This window comes from Mercenaria mercenaria, chromosome 2 (assembly GCF_021730395.1).
Source record: "Mercenaria mercenaria strain notata chromosome 2, MADL_Memer_1, whole genome shotgun sequence".
NCBI classification, from domain to species: Eukaryota; Metazoa; Mollusca; class Bivalvia; order Venerida; family Veneridae; genus Mercenaria; species Mercenaria mercenaria.
Genome location: NC_069362.1, coordinates 66,599,009 through 66,618,058, shown reverse-complemented (window position 1 = coordinate 66,618,058; position 19,050 = coordinate 66,599,009). Strand labels below are relative to the sequence as shown.

Sequence of the window (19,050 nt, the reverse complement as noted above, 5' to 3'; positions counted from 1 at the left end):
ATAAGTTTTTTAATTTAATGATCTTTTTACCGTCTGTCTGTTCGCAACAATTGTGTCTGCTCCATACAACTTAAACCCCTTGAAGGATTTTCATGAAATTTGGGTCAAATGATCACATCATCAAGAGGATGTGCAAAACTCATAAGTCAGCCATGTTGGCTCAAGGGAAGGTCACAACTCTAGGTCAAAGATTTGAACCTTCCATTTTGTTTCCGCTCTGTATCTCCTAAACCCCTTGAAGGTTTTTCATGAAAATTTAGTCAAAATGATCACCTCATCAAGACTCTATGCAGCACTCATGAGTCAGCCATGTTGACTCAAGGCAAGGTCACAACTCGAGGTCGAAAATTTGAGCCTTCCATTTTGTGTCCACTTTGTGTAATATTCCCCTTACCAAGACTATGTGCAGAACTCAAAATTAACCCATGCCAGCTCAAGGTCACAACTCGAATGTTTAAACCTTCAATTTCCTAAATGATCACCTCATCAAGTCTCGGCATATCGCTTGGAACAAATTCATTAATGTTATCATACATGGACTATAAAATGTACTTAACAGCGTCAATGCTAATCCATCCAATACCATCAGCTCTTTCAGTATCCATAACAGTGGCAGGAAATATAGCTGTATTTCAGACTGCCTTGTTGTCCCCTGCCTTTTTTGAAGAAAAATAGGGGGGACATAGAAATAGGCTGTGTCCTTCATGTCTGGTCCATAACTCTGCCATCCATGAAGGGATTTTGAAATAACTTGGCATAAATGTTCACAATAATAAGATGACATGTCATGTGCAAGACCCAGACCCCTAGCTCCAAGGTCAAGGTCACACTTAGAAGTCAAAGGTTAACAGGGTCTGTTTCTTGTCCGTTTCATAACTGCTATTCATCATGGGATTTTTAAACTACTTGGCATCAATGTTCCCCATGAGACAATGTGTCATGCACAAGATCCAGTGACCTAGCTCTAAGGTAAAGGTCACACTTAGAGGTTAAAGGTTAACATGGTCTGCTTCTTGTCCAGTCCATAGCTCTGCCATCCTTGAAGGGATTTTAAAATGACTTGGTATAAATGTTCCCTATAATAAATGGACATTGTGTCATGCACAAGACCCGGATCCCTAGCTCCAAGGTCAAGATCACACTTAGAGATCAAAGGTTAACAGGGTCTGTTTCTTGTCTGGTCCAATAACACTGCCAATTATCAAGGGAGTTTCAGATTACTTGGCACAAATGTGTCCCATAATGTTTTAATTTACCATGTGCAAGAATGCGAGACCCAGACCCCTAGCTCCAAGGTCAAGGTCACCTTTGGACATTTTTAGTATTTTTAGCTCGACTATTCGAAGAATAGTCTAGCTATTCTACTCACCCTGGCGTCGGCGTCGGCGTCGGCGTCACACCTTGGTTAAGTTTTTGCATACAAGTACATACAGCCATCAATTAAAGGCATATAGCTTTGAAACTTATTTTATCTTTTTCTAGGTCAATTACCAACCTCTCTGGGTTAAGTCCCATAACTCTGACATGTATTTTGAGCAAATTATGCCCCCTTTTGGCTTTAGAAAATTTTGGTTAAAGTTTTACATGCAAGTTACTATCTCCAAAACTAATGCAGATATTGAATTGAAACTTCACATGTGTCTTCGGGGTTATAAAACTAGTTGATAGCAGCAAGTCCCATAACTCTGACTTTCATTTTGGCCAAATTATGCCCCCTTTTGGACTTAGAAAATTCTGGTTAAAGTTTTGCGTGCAAGTACATACAGCTATTTCTAAAAGGCATATAGATTTGAAACTTATTTTTTCTTTTTCTAGATCAATTACCAACCTCACTGGGTCAAGACACATTACTCTGACATGTATTTTGAGCAAATTATGCCCCCTTTTAGACTTAGAAAATTTTGGTTAAAGTTTTACATGCAAGTTACTATCTCCAAAACTAATGCAGATATTGATTTGAAACTTCACATGTGTCTTCGGGGTTATAAAACTAGTTGATAGCAGCAAGTCCCATAACTCTGACCTTCATTTTGGACTTAGCAAATTCTGGTTAAAGTTTTGCGTGCAAGTACATACAGCTATTACTAAAAGGCATATAGATTTGAAACTTATTTTTTCTTTTTCTAGATCAATTACCAACCTCACTGGGTCAAGTTCCATAACTCTGGCATGTATTTTGGGCAAATTATGCCCCCTTTTGGACTTTGAAAATTCTGGTTAAAGTTTTACATGCAAGTTTCTATCTCCAAAACTAATGCAGATATTGAATTGAAACTTCACATGTGCCTTCGGGGTTATGAAACTAGTTGATAGCAGCAAGTCCCATAACTGATATGCATTTTGGTCAAATTATTTCCCCTTTTGAACTTAAAACTCTTTTGATATTTAACCTTTTTGGGTAATATTTTCCTGCTTCTGGGACAATATTTCGAATAGTCGAGCTTGGCTGTCTTACGGACAGCTCTTGTTTATTGTCTGGTCTGTAATTTTTTTATGCATTGTTGTATATTGTAATAACTTGGCATAAATATTCACCATTACAAGACATATGTCATATGCAAAGGTCAAGGTCACAGCCATCCAAGTTAACTTTCTTTTTTTTTGTTCATGAAATTACCTCCCTTTTTATATGGTTAAATATAATACATGTGTTTTATTAGCTCACCTGAGCTTTTGTGACCGCTTGGTGTCTGTCATCCATCAACAATTTCTAAACAATCTTCTTCAAAAGAATTGGGCAGATTTATACCAAACTTCACAGGAATGATCCTTGGATTGTTCAAGTTATGATCCGAGGGTCAATCCCAGATAGCAGACATGCGTTGGCCCAACGTTGGGCCAACGGCAGACTCTTCGTTGGCCCAACGAAGATTTCCAACGTTGGCCCAACGCCATTTTGCTAATTGGCGCAACGTTGGCCCAACGGTTGGTACACCGTTGGCCCAACGACTGGAATCCTACACATATCGTTGGCCCTCCGTTGGGCCAACAACTGGTATCCTGCACTTATCGTTGGCCCTCCATTGGGCCAACAGTATTTTTTCGTCTATCATGGTTGGTCCAGCGTTGGGCCAACGCTATCCCAACGATTACGAAACTGAAAAAAAGACTAAAACTAACACTATTTAGTAAGTATTTTATTTTCAAATAGTTGTGATTTTGTTAAACTTTAACAAAAAGAAATCTAACAGTTATTTAAAGTTTGTTTGCAATTTTCCTGAAGAAATATAACAGAATATTTCATCACTACAACATGTCAATTATTGATTCCAGCCTTTTATAAATCTAAATATGTTTCTTTTAACAGTCACTTATTAAATCCCACTAATTTAAAAATGAATAACTGTCTGTATATTAACTCATTATATATCCAAGTTCTGTTTAATTGTTTTCTTTTCTCACTGAAGTTGCTGCTTTCCTTTTTTCTTCTTGTTTTTTCTTGTGCACCACAATGCTAGGCACTCCATTATTACTTTCTTGAACAGCACCCTGTAAAAAATCATAATGTTGATTAAACCAATTAACAATATAACAAAAGAAATGCACATAAACCTCTGGATATAAACTTGCGTAAAATGTATGAAATTTATTTTTGTCTGTATTTAACCGAGAAAAATATGTTAGAATTAACGAGAATATGAGTTATTTTATTTAAAGAATTTAATACTCAACACAAGTGCCATCCGCCGGCTTTAGATAAAAGTATTTAACGTATGTTTAAGTCACATGGATATTACTTGCATACAGGATTAAGAAATTCTCTGTTTACTTGATTCCACAACTTTATAAAATATATTCAAAAACTTCTACTTACAGTTTATAGCTGGTAGACCGGGTTTTTGTTAAATCTAGATCTATCACATGTAAAACAGTTTCCTTTACTTCACATATATGCAGCTAGAAATCTGGCCTAGAGAGCAAAATCAACCACATTTTCTGGGATTTCTTACATAACCCGGGTTAACGAGAGTTCATGTTCTGGAATACTCAACAGATTTATTGTAAACATGTATAAAATTAGATATTTGTTATAGAGTTAGTAGTGTTTTTTTTTCTTCTTTTTTAACTTTCTTTTTCAAAGTAGTAGATTTGAAATAGTTCAAAATGTCATTACGGCTGCAGATAAATTTTAGGTTTAATTAGCCCAGATTTAACTGATTACGAATTGGTGCAGAAAAGTATTTAATTATTAATTAAATATTGCATGTTACACGTACACAACGTGTATACCTGTAGGAGCTTGTGATAAAATATTCACCTGTAAAATATATAATTATTATATTATTATTTTTAATCGGCCAACGTTGGGCCAACGTTGGGCCAACGATGTTTTCTCTGTATAAGTCTTTCTCTGAAAATCTATATTGGGCCAATGCAGAGATATCTGTGAATGAAATTCAACGTTGGTTCAACGTTGGCCCAACAGCTGTATTTACAATACTTATTAATCATTGTTGGGCCAATATTGGCCCAACAACGATTATCCTTTGACGGTTTTTCGTCGTTGGCCCAATGACTTCATGTTTACAGGGATATTGGTCCCGCTCTGTGGTCCCTTGAATTTATTTATCTTTTCATACTGCTTAAGCCGCTTTCGGGTAAACTAGCAGGTGCGCGTCAAGTGCAAGAATAAAAGTAGTTTAAAAGCAATTTGAATGAAGACTTCAAAAGTAGTTTAAAAGCAATTTGAATGAAGACTTCAAAGTAAACTAATGAGAATGAAATAAAAGCGTGATAGTGTAACGTTAATACAAGATGAAGGTTAAAAGCTTAAAAAGCTGGTAAAAACAACTGTCTCTAGTACTCAGGGACCATTTGAAATGAGAGAGGGGCTAAGACTTAAAGCTTAAATTTCCTCTAGGTCAGATATTAAGAAGGTAGTACTGGGTAGGCTATTCCAAAGAACAACTGTGTAGGGAAAGAAGTAATACTTATATTGCTGGCAGAGGTGTGAATTTGCCTAAAGGAAAGGGGGTGCATGTGGCGTGTCATTCTCATGAGCACCACAAGATGTGATGGAACCGGCACCGCCACCAAACCATACACAATTTTGTAGAACATTATCAGTCGTGCCATAGAGTTCTATATAGGACATATAAAAAAAAAAGAAGAAAAAACTGTTCTTCTCTGGACCTAAGAGGCACAGAGCTTATATTTGGACTTGATAAATCACCAAAAAATTGTTGAAACAAAAAAAAAAAATTAAAAAAATATTGATCCCGCTGAGGATTGAACTCAGGACCTTCCGCGTGTTAAGCGGATGTGATAACCACTACACCACGGGATCTGATAGTAATGTGCAAATAAAACAATGGTTATTAAATAAAAAGGTAAGCATTTTTTATTTCAGTTTGAATCCCGGAGGAAAAATGTTACTAGATCTATATACATTAATCACAACTCATCAATCAGATATAATCTTCGGCAAATAAATAACATCACGCCAAACAAAAATTCAATAAAGAAACCGGAAACGAAGTTATTTGCTAAAAACGAAACCGGAAACAGTACTGTGTTAAACCTACTTGCTCGCAAAATATCTAAAACTGCTTCTGTCATTATTTCTAAAAAGTAAATATAGAAGATTAAGGAACAGATGTTTATTTTCTTTACAACTATACATAATATTGATGTTTAAATGTTATGCCGACCAACAACTGAGTTTTCGTTACACTGACGAACTATTCGGATAGACATAATTTTGGTAAGAAGAAAGCCCCAAGACTATCATCTATGATATCTTCAAAAGAAAATCGTTGTTTTCTAGAAAAAAACGCGAAGCACTTATTTTACAGTTAGATGGCCTCATATTACCTTTTTCACCTAAAAGTATTGTACTGTTTAGATTAGGAATTGTCGAGCTGTCTAGCCATCCACTAGTTGGACTAATCTGACGCATGCATACAGTTTGTTTTATAGTGTGACAGGTCAAACTGTAGCGGGGACTGCAAATGTCAGAAATTAAAAAGCAGTCACTCAGCGACAGTAAGCTTGTCAAGCCATCCGCTAACCGTAGTCCAACTAATTTGACGGGATCCTAGGAAATATTGAGTTATTTTTCTTATGGGCAATATCTAATTCGCATCAAACACTGGAAAGACCAAAATAGTAGTGGAAACTTCTAATTAAATTGTCATCCCTGCTGATTTGGATTTAAATGTGATGTTGTTGTGAATATCAAATAAATTAAAATAAAACTTACATGTATTAAAAGTTACCAAATAATTTCCAAAATTACAAATTTTCTGATGATCTATGATTTAAACCTATGTATGTACTGTACACGATTAACGTTTACTGAGTCTACAAGGCAATATGCGCAAGCAATTAAAGCAATAACTTTACATGACCATTATTTTGGTCCTTCGAAGTTTTGACAGATAGTTCTGGCTACCATAGCTTAACTGACGCTAGTTTCATTTTCTGATGGTCGCGTCCATTAAGTTATGGTGTAACCCCATATGGTTAACTGACCAGTGTCGATCCGCAACATCTTACACAGCCTCTCGTGAGAAACTGATGACATCATGCAAAGTTCAGAGCATGTGTTTATTTTTGAAAATCAAGATCAACATTTTGCACATTTATGAATTTAATTGAATTATGAATATAACCATTTTCAATAAAGTTCATGAAAAACATACATTAGAAGGTTTAAGTCCACAGAAAAGGTCAATAAATAACGATTCTATACTGCCTTTTTGTTTTCAAAATGAAGAGTACCCACTACCCAGATCAGGTGACAATTGCAATGGTGGGCAAAATATTGCAGACAGCAGTACCTTTTTGAAACCTGTGTGTATAACTTGTGTTCAGATTGTGCTGCATGGATTAATCATGTCAGATCAAAAGGAAAATGGATTAGCAATATTTTAAAGTAAAAGTTGAGTCCATTGCATTTCATTTGATGAAATTACAGCGTGACAGACTTCTGGCACTATTTCTGGTTAGGTTTCAATACAGGATTAATTTCAGCTAGGAGAAGCATTGACGAGCTAACTGTCCCTGATTAGCGGCTTTTGAGCCGTGCCATGGGAAAACCAACATAGTGGGTGTGCGACCAGCATGGATCCAGACCAGCCTGCGCATCCGCGCAGTCTGGTCAGGATCCATGCTGTTCGCTTTTAAAGCCTATTGGAATTGGAGAAACTGTTAGCGAACAGCATGGATCCTGACCAGACTGCGCGGATGCGCAGGCTGGTCTGGATCCATGCTGGTCGCACACCCACTTTGTTGGTTTTCTCATGGCACGGCTCTTTTTAATTTCTGACATTTGCAGTTTGACTGTCACAATATAAAACAATCTGTATGCGTAGGATTAGTTTGACTAAGAGATCCATAACAGCATATAAACATCTCTGAGGCTGAAATTTTTAAAATGATCTGACAGTAGCATTATTTTGACTGCCGGTAACCGGAAGCCAATTCGCTAAGGCTTTTCTTGACCTAAGGAAATCAAGTGTAATAATTTAATTCCATTTTTATATATTTTATTTGCAACTCGATATATTTTTAGCTCACCTGAGCAGGTGAGTTATTGTGATAGCTTGATGTCCGGGATCTGTCATCTGTCAATATTTAGCTTGTGTATGTGATAGAGGCTGTATTTTTAAGTTGATCTTCATGAAATTTGATCAGAATGATTGCCTTGATTAAATCTAGGTCAAGTGTGAATATTGGTCATCTGGGATCATAAACTAGGTCACTAGGTCAAATCAAAGGAAAACCTTGTGTATGCAATAGGGACTGCAATTTACACTAGATCCTCATGACATTGATCAGAATGTTTTTCTGGATAAAATCTAGGTCAAGTTCAAATATGGGTCACCTGGGGTCAAAAACTATGTCACCCGGTCTAATAAAAGAAAAACCTTGTGTGCGCAATAAGGGCTGCATTTTACACTGGATATTCATAAAATTTAGTCAGAATGGTTGCCTTGATGAAATTTAGGTAAGTTCGAATAAGGGTAATCTTGTGTTCAAAAACTAGGTCAACTGGTCATATCAAAGAAAAACCTTGCATGTGCGATAGAGATTGATCTTCATGAAATTTGGTCGAAATGATTGCCTTGATGAAATCTGAGTCAGTTTCGAATATGGGTCACCTGGGGTCAAAAACTAGGTCATTAGGTCAAATCAAAGAAAAACCTTGTGTATGCAATAGGGACTGCATTTTACACTGGATCTTCATGATATTTGATCAGAATGTTTGTCTGGATCAAATCTAGGTCAAGTTCAGATATGGGTCATCTCGGTTCAAAAACTAGGTCACCCAGTCAAATCAAAGAAAAATCTTGCATATGCGATAGAGGCTGTATTTTTCAATCGATCATCATGAAATTTGGTCTCACATGGTCAAATCAAAGAAAAATCTTGCATATGCTATAGAGGCTGTATTTTTCAATTGATCTTCATGAAATTTGGTCAGAATGATTGCCTTGATGAAATCTATGTCAAGTTAGGATATGGCTCATCATGGTTCAAAATCAAGGTCACCCGGTCAAATCAAAATAAAATCTTGCATATGCGATAGAGGTTGTATTTTTCAATTGATCTTCATGAAATTTGGTCTCACCTGGTCAAATCAAAGAAAATCTTGCATATGCAGTAGAGGCTGTATTTTTGAATTGACCTTCAAGAAATTTGGTCAGAATGATTGCCTTGAAGAAGTCTAGGTCAAGATCGAATATGGGTCAACGGGGTTCAAAACTAGGTCACTAGGTCAAATCAGAGAAAAACCTTGTGTATGCAATAGGGACTGCATTTTACGCTGGATCTTCATGAAATTTGATCAGAATGTCTGGATGAAATCTAGGTCAAGTTCGAATATGCGTCATCTGGGGTAAAAAACTAGGTCATCAGGTAAAATCAAAGAAAAACCTTGTGTACACAATAGGGGCTGCATATCACGCTGGATATTCATAAAATTAAGTCAGAATAGTTGCCTTGATGAAATCTAGGTCAAGTTCGAATATGGGTAATCTGGGGTCAAAAACTAGGGCACCCAGTCAAATCAAAGAAAAACCTTGTGTATGCGATAGAGGCTGTATTTTTAGCCCACCATCATCAGATGGTGGGCTATTCAAATCACTCTGCGTCCGTGGTCCGTCGTCCTTCCGTCCGTTAACAATTTCTCGTTATCGCATCTCCTCAGAAACTACCGGGGGGAACTTTGTCAAAATGATGTATTGGTACCCTAGTTGTGTCCCCCTGAAAATCAGACTGGTTCAACAATTTTTGAGTGAGTTATGGCCCTTTGCTTATCTTTATAATTTACATAGATTTATTTAGGGAAAAACTTCGAAAAATCTTCTTGATCAAAACAACAGGGCCTAGGGCTTTGATATTTGGTATGAAGCATCATCTAGTGGTCCTCTACCAAGATTGTTCATATTATCCCCCTGGGGTCAAATATGGCCCCGCCTCGGGGGTCACATGGTTCATAATGACTTATATAGGGAAAAGCTTTTAAAATCTTCTTGTCAGTAACCTACAATATTCAAATTTGGACCACATGTATAGTTTTGAGTGGCAAGATGAACCTTGACTTGAGTTGACCTTGATTTTGACCTAGTGACCTACTTCCACATTTCTGTAGCTACAGCCTTCAAATTTGGACCACAATAAAATTTGTGACATGCATAGTTTTGTGCACCGAAAAAACTTTGACCTTGACATTGACCTAGTGACCTACTTTCACATTTTTGAAGATACAGGCTTCAAATTTGGACCACATGCAAAGTTTCGTGTTCCTAAATGAAATTTGACCTTGATTTTGACCTAGCGACCTACTTTCACATTTCTCAAGCTACAGTCTTCAAATTTGGACCACATGCATAGTTTTGTGCACCGGAAAAAACTTTGACCTTGACATTGACCTAGTGACCTACTTTCACATTTTTGAAGGTACAGGCTTCAAATTTGGACCACTTGCATAGTTTCATGTTCTGAAATGAAATTTGACCTTTATTTTGATCTAGTGACCTACTTTCACATTTCTGAAGCTACAGCCTTCAAATTTGGACCACATGCATAGTTTTGTGTAATGAAAAAAACTTTGACATTGACCTAGTGACCTTCTTTCATATTTTTGAAGATACAGGCTTCAAATTTGGACCACATGCATAGTTCTGTGTTTTTGAAATGAAATTTCACCTTGATTTTGACCTAGTGACCTACTTTCACATTTCTGAAGCAACAGGCTTCAAATTTTTGTGTTCTGAATTGAAATTTGACGATTTTTACCTAGTACCTACTTTCACATTTCTCAAGCTGCAGCCTCCAGATTTGAAGCACATGCATAGTTTTGTATACTGAAATGAACTTTGACCTTGAAATTGATCTTGTGACCTACTTTCACATTTCTCAAGCTACAGCTTTCAAATTTGGACCACATGCATGGACTGCATGCACAGTTTGTGTACTGAAATGAACTTTGATCTTGATTTTGACATTGAGCTAGTCTTGAAATTAGAACACTCAAAACTGGCTCAATGGTGGGCGCCAGGATCGCTCTGTGATCTCTTGTTCAATTCATCTTCATGAAATTTGGTCAGAATGATTGCCTTAGGTAATGTTCGAATATGGGTCATCTGGGATCAAAAACTAGGTCATTAGGTCAAATCAAAGAAAAACCTTGTGTATGCAATAGGGACTGCATTTTACACCAGATCTTCATGAAATTTGATCAGAATGTTTGTCTGGATGAAATCTAGGTCAAGGCTGAATATGGGTCATCTGGGGTCAAAAACTAGGTCACCCAGTCAAATTTGGACCACATGCATGGACCGCATGCACAGTTTGTGTACTGAAATGAACTTTGACCTTGATTTTGACATTGAGCTAGTCTTGAAATTGGAACACTCAAAACTGGCGCAATGGTGGGCGCCAGGATCAGTCTGTGATCTCTCTTGTTCAATTCATCTTTATGAAATATGGTCAGAATGATTGCCTTGATGAAATCTAGGTCAGTTACCAATATGTGTCATCTGTGTTCAAAAACTAGGTCACTAGGTCAAATCAAAGAAAAACCTTATGTATGCAATAGGGACTGCATTTTACACTGGATCTTCATGAAATTTGATAAGATTGTTTGTATGGATAAAGTCTAGATCAAATTCAAATATTGGTCATCTTGGGTCAAAAACTAGGTCACCCCTGTCAAATCAAAGAAAAACCTTGTGTACGCAATAAGGGCTGCATTTTACCCTGGATATTCATAAAAGTCAGAATAGTTGCCTTGATAAAATCTAGGTCAAGTTTGAAAATGGGTAATCTGGGGTCAAAAACTAGGCCGCTAGGTCAAATCAAAGAAAAACCTTGTTTGCAATGTATGCAATAAGGACTGCATTTTACACTGGATCCTCATAAAATTTGATTACAATGTTTGTCTGGATGAAATCTAGGTCAAGTTCGAATATGGGTCATCTGGGGTCAAAAACTAGGTCACCTGGTTAATTCAAAGTAAAACTATGTGTATTCAATTGGAGCTGCATTTTTCACTGGATCTTCATGAAATTTGATCAAGCTGTTTTCAGGTGAGTGACCTAGGACCATTTTGTCCTCTTGTTTTCTGGTGTTTATTTATTATTCTATCAAACATTTTCAGAGTGCATTTGCTGTGCAATGTTGACATCATTCTTATTTTGTGTATTACAGTACAGATCAACAGTTAGTTCAAGATGGCCAGCCAGAATGAGGAGATAGGACGGCTTACACAGCACCTTGGAGAGATGGAGGTTGTAGCTGAGGATATCCTTACAGACAGACAACAAATCATTGACCTAGACAGAAAGAGACAGAAAACTAGGGAGGCCGTAAGGTATAGAAGTAATAGAAATCACATGATATGTTATACACATTGAGGAGGCAAAATCCGCAGTAACGGGTTTAGCAAATTTTTTTATTACCATTGTCATTGAAACTGATGTAGTTAAACCTACTGACCATTTACATGTTCAGGACATTATTGCTGAAGTGCATGTTTACAAATTTCTGTGTCATGTTTTACAGTGAATGCATTCCTTAAAATAATTCCTGGTCACAAAGGGATGAATGTAAAACATTCAGTAACTTTCAGCCCACAATACAGCTACTTCATGTGATCGGTAATAGTGTAATACAGTCTATATTGTCCATATTACTGTCGTCTGCTACAATTCTTCTATTGGGCCATGCTAAAATGAATGTCAGTATACATAGATGTTCCGCTCTAACTGCTTATTTCCTTGAGTTTACAAATTGCAAGAAAAAAGGTTGAATTTGAAAAGAAATATGAATTTAACGGATAATGTTACATGTACCATGGTTATACTTTAAGAGATGACGATGATACTTTAATGATAATTCACATGATTTTAAACTACATTTCAGAGTTCTGTCGAAAGACAAGAAGAGTCAGAAACAGTGGGTATGCTTTGGGGATATGTTCATCAAATTTCCGTCAGATAAAACCAGGAGAATGCTTCAACAAGGTAAAAGTTTTGGACAGAGTGTGGAGAGTTGCAAAATGACATATTTCAGTCCTGTTTAAGTTCAGAGTTATATCTGTAATATTTAGTTAATTGAGAACATCTTGTTGATGTACCTGTTGTTCTCCTGCAATGGAACCAACAGTTCATATTATGTGTAGGTTTCACTTGGAGACAGTTCCTTGAATATAAATATTGCTTTAACTGAGCTGTTAGTAAAGGTGGATATTCCAGTGTCCATCATCAGCATTTTTACTTAAACATCTTTCTTCTGAAACAACAGGTCAGAATTACACCGAACTTGGTCAGTAGCATTCTGGCATGGACCTCTTTCAAGTTTATTCAGTTGGTTTAACCTTGGCCCCTTTGAAGGACCACCAAAGCTAAAAATAGAAAAAACCTTTAAAGAACTTTTTCTCGTGAACCCCTTGATGGATCTTCATCAGATTTTGTCTGTAGCATCATAACATCCTCTCATAACGTTCAAATTGGTGCACTTGGCCACTTTTAGGGGCCGCTAGAGCCAAAATTATAAATACCTTTAAACAACTTCTTCTCATGAACCACTTGAAGGGTCTTCATGAAACTTGGTTTGTAGCATCATTATAAGGTTCTCTTTCAAGTTTGTTCACATGGGCGCACTTGGCACCTTTCAGGGGCCACTGAAGCCAAAATTAGAAATACCTCTAATGAACTGCTAGAAGAATTTTCATCAGACTTAATCTGTGGTATCATTAAAAGGTCCCCTCCCAACTTCATTCAAATGGGGGCACTTGGTCCCTTTTAGGGGGCCACTAGAACTTAAAAAAGAAATGCTCCTGACCCTTGAGTGGGATCTTCACCAGACTTGATCTATACCATCATTATAAGGTCCTCTCCCAAATTTGTTCAAATAAGGGCACTTTGAACTAAAAATAGAAATGACTGTAAAAGACTTCTACTCATGAACCGCTCCAGTGATCTCCATAAAACTTGGTCTGTAGCATCATTATAAGGTCCTCTACCAATGTTATACAAATTGGGGCACTTGACCGCATTTAGGGGCCATTAGAACTAAATATAGAAATGCCTTCAGAAGACTTTTTTCTCATGAACCGCTTGATGGATCTTCATTAAACTTGATGTGTAGCATTATTATAAGGTCCATCACCATAATTTTTCAGTTTGAGCCAAAATTAGAAATACCTTTAAATGACTTCTTCTAATGAATGGCTAGATAGATTTTCATCAGACTTGTTATGTAGGATCATTTTAAGGTCTTCTCTCAGATTTGTTCAAATAGGGGCAATTGGTCCTTTTTTGGGGTCGCTAGGGCTAAAAGTAAAAATACTTTTAACAACTACTTCTAGTGAAATCACGCAATGGATCTTCATCAAACCTGGTCTATTGCATCATTAGAAGTCCTCTCATGGGGTTGCTTGGCCCCTTTTATGGGCCGCTACAGCTTAAAATAGAAATTCCTTTAAATGAATTTTTCTCATGAACAGCTTGATGGATCTTTATCAAACTTGATTTGTAGCATCTTTATAAGGTCCTTTACCAAATTTGTTCAATTAGGGACACTTTGCCCCTTTCAGGAACTGCTAGAATTAAAAATAAAAATAATTTTAAATAACATTTTCTCATGAACTGCTTGATGTGTCTTCATGAAAGCATCATTATAAGGTCCTTATTTCAGACTAAAGGTAAGCAGGTTTCTCAATAACTACTAAACCAAATGCTTACAACGTCACACATGTTTGCAGTATCTTGAGACAACCTCACTTTGTAAGTGACATAACTCTAGCTTATATTTTGTGAAAATTAAGCACACATATTTTACGTCAAATTACAGGTTAAAATTTTGCAAGCATGTAGAAGTTGCAAGTGTATAAACTCCGATTTTAGCATGCTCTGCAAGTATGCCAAGTCAATCGCCGTAGCGTTACGCTCACATGGTTCACCTTGTCAGAGTATATGATACTGTGATCGGATGTTTGGTCATTGATCTTCTTTTCATTTGACTGACGTATAAACAGTACATTTGTGTGAAAAGAAGGATATTTGATAAATAGATTACACTAGACCAGTGCCTGTGGTTACATTAGCGCTGATAGTAATGAAATTTTGCATGAATGTGCATTTTACATGACAAAAACATGCAATAATCATAGTTATAACAAATTTAGTATTCCTCATTCTGAAGTGCAAGTTTCAGACTTCAGATGTTGAAGCCGCAGGCTTAGCTCAGTAGGGAGAGCGTTGGTCTACAGATCGCGGGGTCGCGAGTTCGATCCCCAGGCGGAGCGTATGTTCTCCGTGACGATTTGATAAAAGACCTTGTGTCTGAAATCATTCATCCTCCACCTCTGATAATTCATGTGGGGAAGTAGACTGTTACTTGCGGAGAACAGGTAAGTAGTGGTATAGAATCCAGGAACACTGGTTAGGTTAACTGCCCGCCGTTACATGACAGAAATACTGTTGAAATATGGCGTTAAATCCAAAACAAACAAACAAATCAGATGGTGAATATGAATACAGGCCCTGGATCAAATTTTGTATCTATTGTATGTATTATGTAGATACTGTTTTGGTTATATTTGCATGTGCATACAGATCAAACTGAAATGATTGCTAAATGTAGGCTGAGACATCTGATAGGTAAATGCTCCAGTAAGCCTGATAGGTAAATGCTATGGTAGGGCTGATAGGTAAATGCTCTAGTAGGGCTGATAGGTAAATGCTCTAGAAGGGCTGATGGGTAAATGCTCTAGTAGGGCTGATAGGTAAATGCTCTGGTAGGGCTGATAGGTAAATGCTCTGGTAGGGCTGATAGGTAAATGCTCTGGTAGGGCTGATAGATAAATGCTCTAGTAGGGCTGATAGGTAAATGCTCTGGTAGGGCTGATAGGTAAATGCTCTAGTAGGGCTGATAGGTAAATGCTCTAGTAGGGCTGATAGGTAAATGCTATGGTAGGGCTGATAGGTAAATGCTCCTCCAGTAGGGCTGATAGGTAAATGCTCCTCCAGTAGGGCTGAAAGGTAAATGCTCTGGTTGGGCTGATAGGTAAATGCTGTGGTAGGGCTGATAGGTAAATGCTCTAGTAGGGCTGATAGGTAAATGCTCTGGTAGGGCTGATAGGTAAATGCTCTGGTAGGGCTGATAGGTAAATGCTCTAGTTGGGCTTTCTGTTTTATTAACTTGGAATCTTTTGATTCTTGTAATCAGTAAAGCAACTTTATTCATTTCAGACTTTGACCAGCTTGACAGTGAAATTGGTGATCTTCGGAGAAATTTAAAACCAAAAGTGAATAAGCTGAGAGACTTGGAAATGAAAGAGGATATTAAAGGATTTGATTTAAACCCGTTAAGTAGGGAGGAACTGAAGACATTGGAAGGATACTGTGACTGATGTACAGGTCTCATGGAATTGTTAGCTACACCTACATTGACAGTGTTACCAAAGTTAAAGTTACAGGTTACAGTGAACTACTATGGACAACTAGAGTGTTTGAGAAGGAGTATTTGTTACACCTTCAATTGAGAATGTTCAAGCACTAGTTTGTCTTCCATATAAGATTATGCTTTCTGTTTGAATGAAGTTGTTCAATCGTCAATAGCAGTCGATTCCGTCTGCATCATCAAGTAGATTCAGTCTGCATTGTCAAGTCTTCAGGTGACAAAGGCCTCTAAAAGGTATTTTAGTGTGGTTCCTGGACTTAGTATGACACAGACCTATACAAGATTTTGTAATCTGACTTTAGGACTTCAGATAACACAGACCTGAACTAGATCTTTTGTTCCGGCTTCCTACTTAAGATTACTTAAATCTGAAGAAAATCTTGTGTCCTGACTAATGAACTTCGCATAACACAAACCTGAAGATCATATACATTAAGATATCCTCCAAAAAAAAGCTAAATCAGGGTACATGTTTCATGTAGAGTATCGACTTGTAGTTGACATTTATCCAACTTAAAATTGTGTGTTGTAGGCAAGAATTTATGTTACATTATACTGTAAAAGCAGAAATTTTCGCAAGGGTTTAATTTTTGCAATATTCGCATTGCCCTACATTTCGCGATAATTAATCCCAGCATAAATATTCACCATTAGTTTAATTCAGATTCAAGCAGGATACCATTTTACAATTTCGCGATGGTAAAACCTCTCAAACATACTCAAAATTTCAAATTCGCGAAAATTTGACCCAGCGAAAATATGTTCTTTTACAGTAAGCATTGTGTATGTGATCTCAATGAAAATTATATTGAAATTCTGATTAAGTTGATGTACAGATACACAGTAATTGAGAACCACTGCATCATGGGTAAAAGCCAGATATTTATTCATCAATTTCTGTTGTAACAATCTGACATGTACCAACTCCTGAATCTAACCACATTTTTTTAGAAAATTCTTAAGTTTGTATAGAAAGGTGAACAAAAATCATATGTGTACTTAAACTTTGAGTACTGTGAAGTTATTTTAAAATATTTAGTACCGATTTCTATGGATTTTGTGGTTGCAGGTATGCGTGAGATTAAATCTCAGCAAACAGAAAAGTTATTAATTCATATCAGCAATACATTAAAAATATCAGTACTTAATATCAGAATAATCTCAGTACATATATCATTTCATATCAAAAGTTATTTAATATCAGCAATACAGCAATACAAAGATTACAATTAAATATCTTTATATATGTTTATAACAGTAGTGTTGTTTTTTAGCTCACCTGTCACAAAGTGACAAGGTGAGCTTTTGTGATCGCGCGGTGTCCGTCGTCCGTCGTCCATCCGTGCGTCCGTCCGTGCATGCGTCCGTAAACTTTTGCTTGTGACCACTCTAGAGGTCACATTTTTCATGGGATCTTTATGAAAGTTGGTCAGAATGTTCATCTTGATGATATCTAGGTCAAGTTCGAAACTGGGTCATGTGCCTTCAAAAACTAGGTCAGTAGGTCTAAAAATAGAAAAACCATGTGACCTCTCTAGAGGCCATATATTTCACGAGCTCTTCATGAAAATTGGTCAGAATGTTCACCTTGATGATATCTAGGTCAAGTTCAAAACTGGGTCACGTGCCATCAAAAACTAGGTCAGTAGGTCTAAAAATAGAAAAACCTTGTGACCTCTCTAGAGGCCATATATTTCACAAGATCTTCATGAAAATTGGTCAGAACGTTCATCTTGATGATATCTAGGTCAAGTTCGAAACTGGGTCACGTGCCGTCAAAAACTAGGTCAGTAGGTCAAATAATAGAAAAACCTTGTGACCTCTCTAAAGGCTACATTTTTCATGGGATCTGTATGAAAGTTGGTCTGAATGTTCATCTTGATGATATCTAGATCAAGTTCGAAACTGGGACACGTGCGGTCAAAAACTAGGTCAGTAGGTCTAAAAATAGAAAAACCTTGTGACCTCTCTAGAGGCCATATATTTCATGAGATCTTCATGAAAATTGGTCAGAATGTTCACCTTGATGATATCTAGGTCAAGTTCGAAACTGGGTCATGTTCCGTCAAAAACTAGGTCAGTAGGTCAAATAATAGAAAAACCTTGTGACCTCTCTAGAGGCCATATTTTTCATGGGATCTGTATGCAAGTTGGTCTGAATGTTCATCTTGATGATATCTAGGTCAGTTTCAAAAGTGGGTCACGTGCCTTCAGAAACTAGGTCAGTAGGTCAAATAATAGAAAAACTTTGTGACCTGTCTAAAGGCCATATTTTTCATGGGATCTGTATGAAATTTGGTCTGAATGTTCATCTTGATGATATCTAGGTCGAGTTCGAAACAGGGTCATGTGCAGTCAAAAACTAGGTCAGTAGGTCTAAAAATAGAAAAACCTTGTGACCTCTCTAGAGGCCATACTTGTGAATGGATCTCCATAAAAATTAGTCAGAATGTTCACCTTGATGATATCTAGGTCAAGTTTGAAACTGGGTCACGTGCCTTAAAAAACTAGGTCAGTAGGTCAAATAATAAAAAAACCTTGTGACCTCTCTAGGGGCCATACTTTTCATGGGATCTGTATGAAAGTTGGTCTGAATGTTCATCTTGATGATATCTAGGTCAAGTTTGAAACTGGGTCAACTGCAGTCAAAAACTAGGTCAGTAGGTCTAAAATTATTAAAATCGTTTGACCTCTCTAGAGGCCATATTTTTCAATGGATCTTCATGAAAATTGATCTGAATGTTCACCTTGATGATATCTAGGTCAGTTTCGAAACTGGGTCACGTGTGGTCAAAAACTAGGCCAGTAGGTATAAAAATAGAAAAACCTTGTGACCTCTCTAGAGGCCATATTTTTCATGAAATCTTCATGAAAATTAGTGAGAATGTTCACCTTGATGATATCTAGGTAAAATTCTAAACAGGGTCACGTACCTTCGAAAACTAGGTCAATAGGTCAAATAATAGAAAAACCTTGTGACCTCTCTAGAGACCATATTTTTCAATGGATCTTCTAGAAAGTTGGTCAGAAATTTTATCTTGATAATATCTAGGTCAAGTTCAAAACTGGGTCACATGAGCTCAAAAACTAGGTCACTATGTCAAATAATAGAAAAAACGACGTCATACTCAAAAC

At 36.9% G+C, this 19,050-nt stretch overlaps 1 protein-coding gene and 1 non-coding gene across 3 annotated transcripts; one reads left to right on the top strand and one right to left on the bottom strand.

The window, feature by feature from the left end:
- Positions 1-5,214: 5,214 nt before the first annotated feature.
- On the bottom strand, positions 5,215-5,287 carry Trnav-aac (transfer RNA valine (anticodon AAC)). The gene has a single exon. It is a non-coding gene; the product is annotated as a tRNA-Val (tRNA).
- Positions 5,288-5,481: 194 nt separating this feature from the next.
- On the top strand, positions 5,482-17,170 carry LOC123564157 (p53 and DNA damage-regulated protein 1-like). 2 transcript variants are annotated; one of them, XM_045357521.2, is made up of 4 exons: positions 5,482-5,704; positions 11,659-11,821; positions 12,373-12,473; positions 15,705-17,170. In XM_045357521.2, the coding sequence occupies exons 2-4, from the start codon at positions 11,682-11,684 to the stop codon at positions 15,863-15,865; spliced, it is 402 nt and encodes a 133-aa protein (XP_045213456.1). In that variant the 5' UTR covers positions 5,482-5,704; positions 11,659-11,681; the 3' UTR covers positions 15,866-17,170. The 2 variants fall into 2 exon arrangements, with proteins under 2 accessions (XP_045213456.1, XP_045213457.1); XM_045357522.2 differs by having other exon boundaries at positions 5,484-5,571.
- The last annotated feature ends 1,880 nt before the right edge of the window (positions 17,171-19,050 follow it).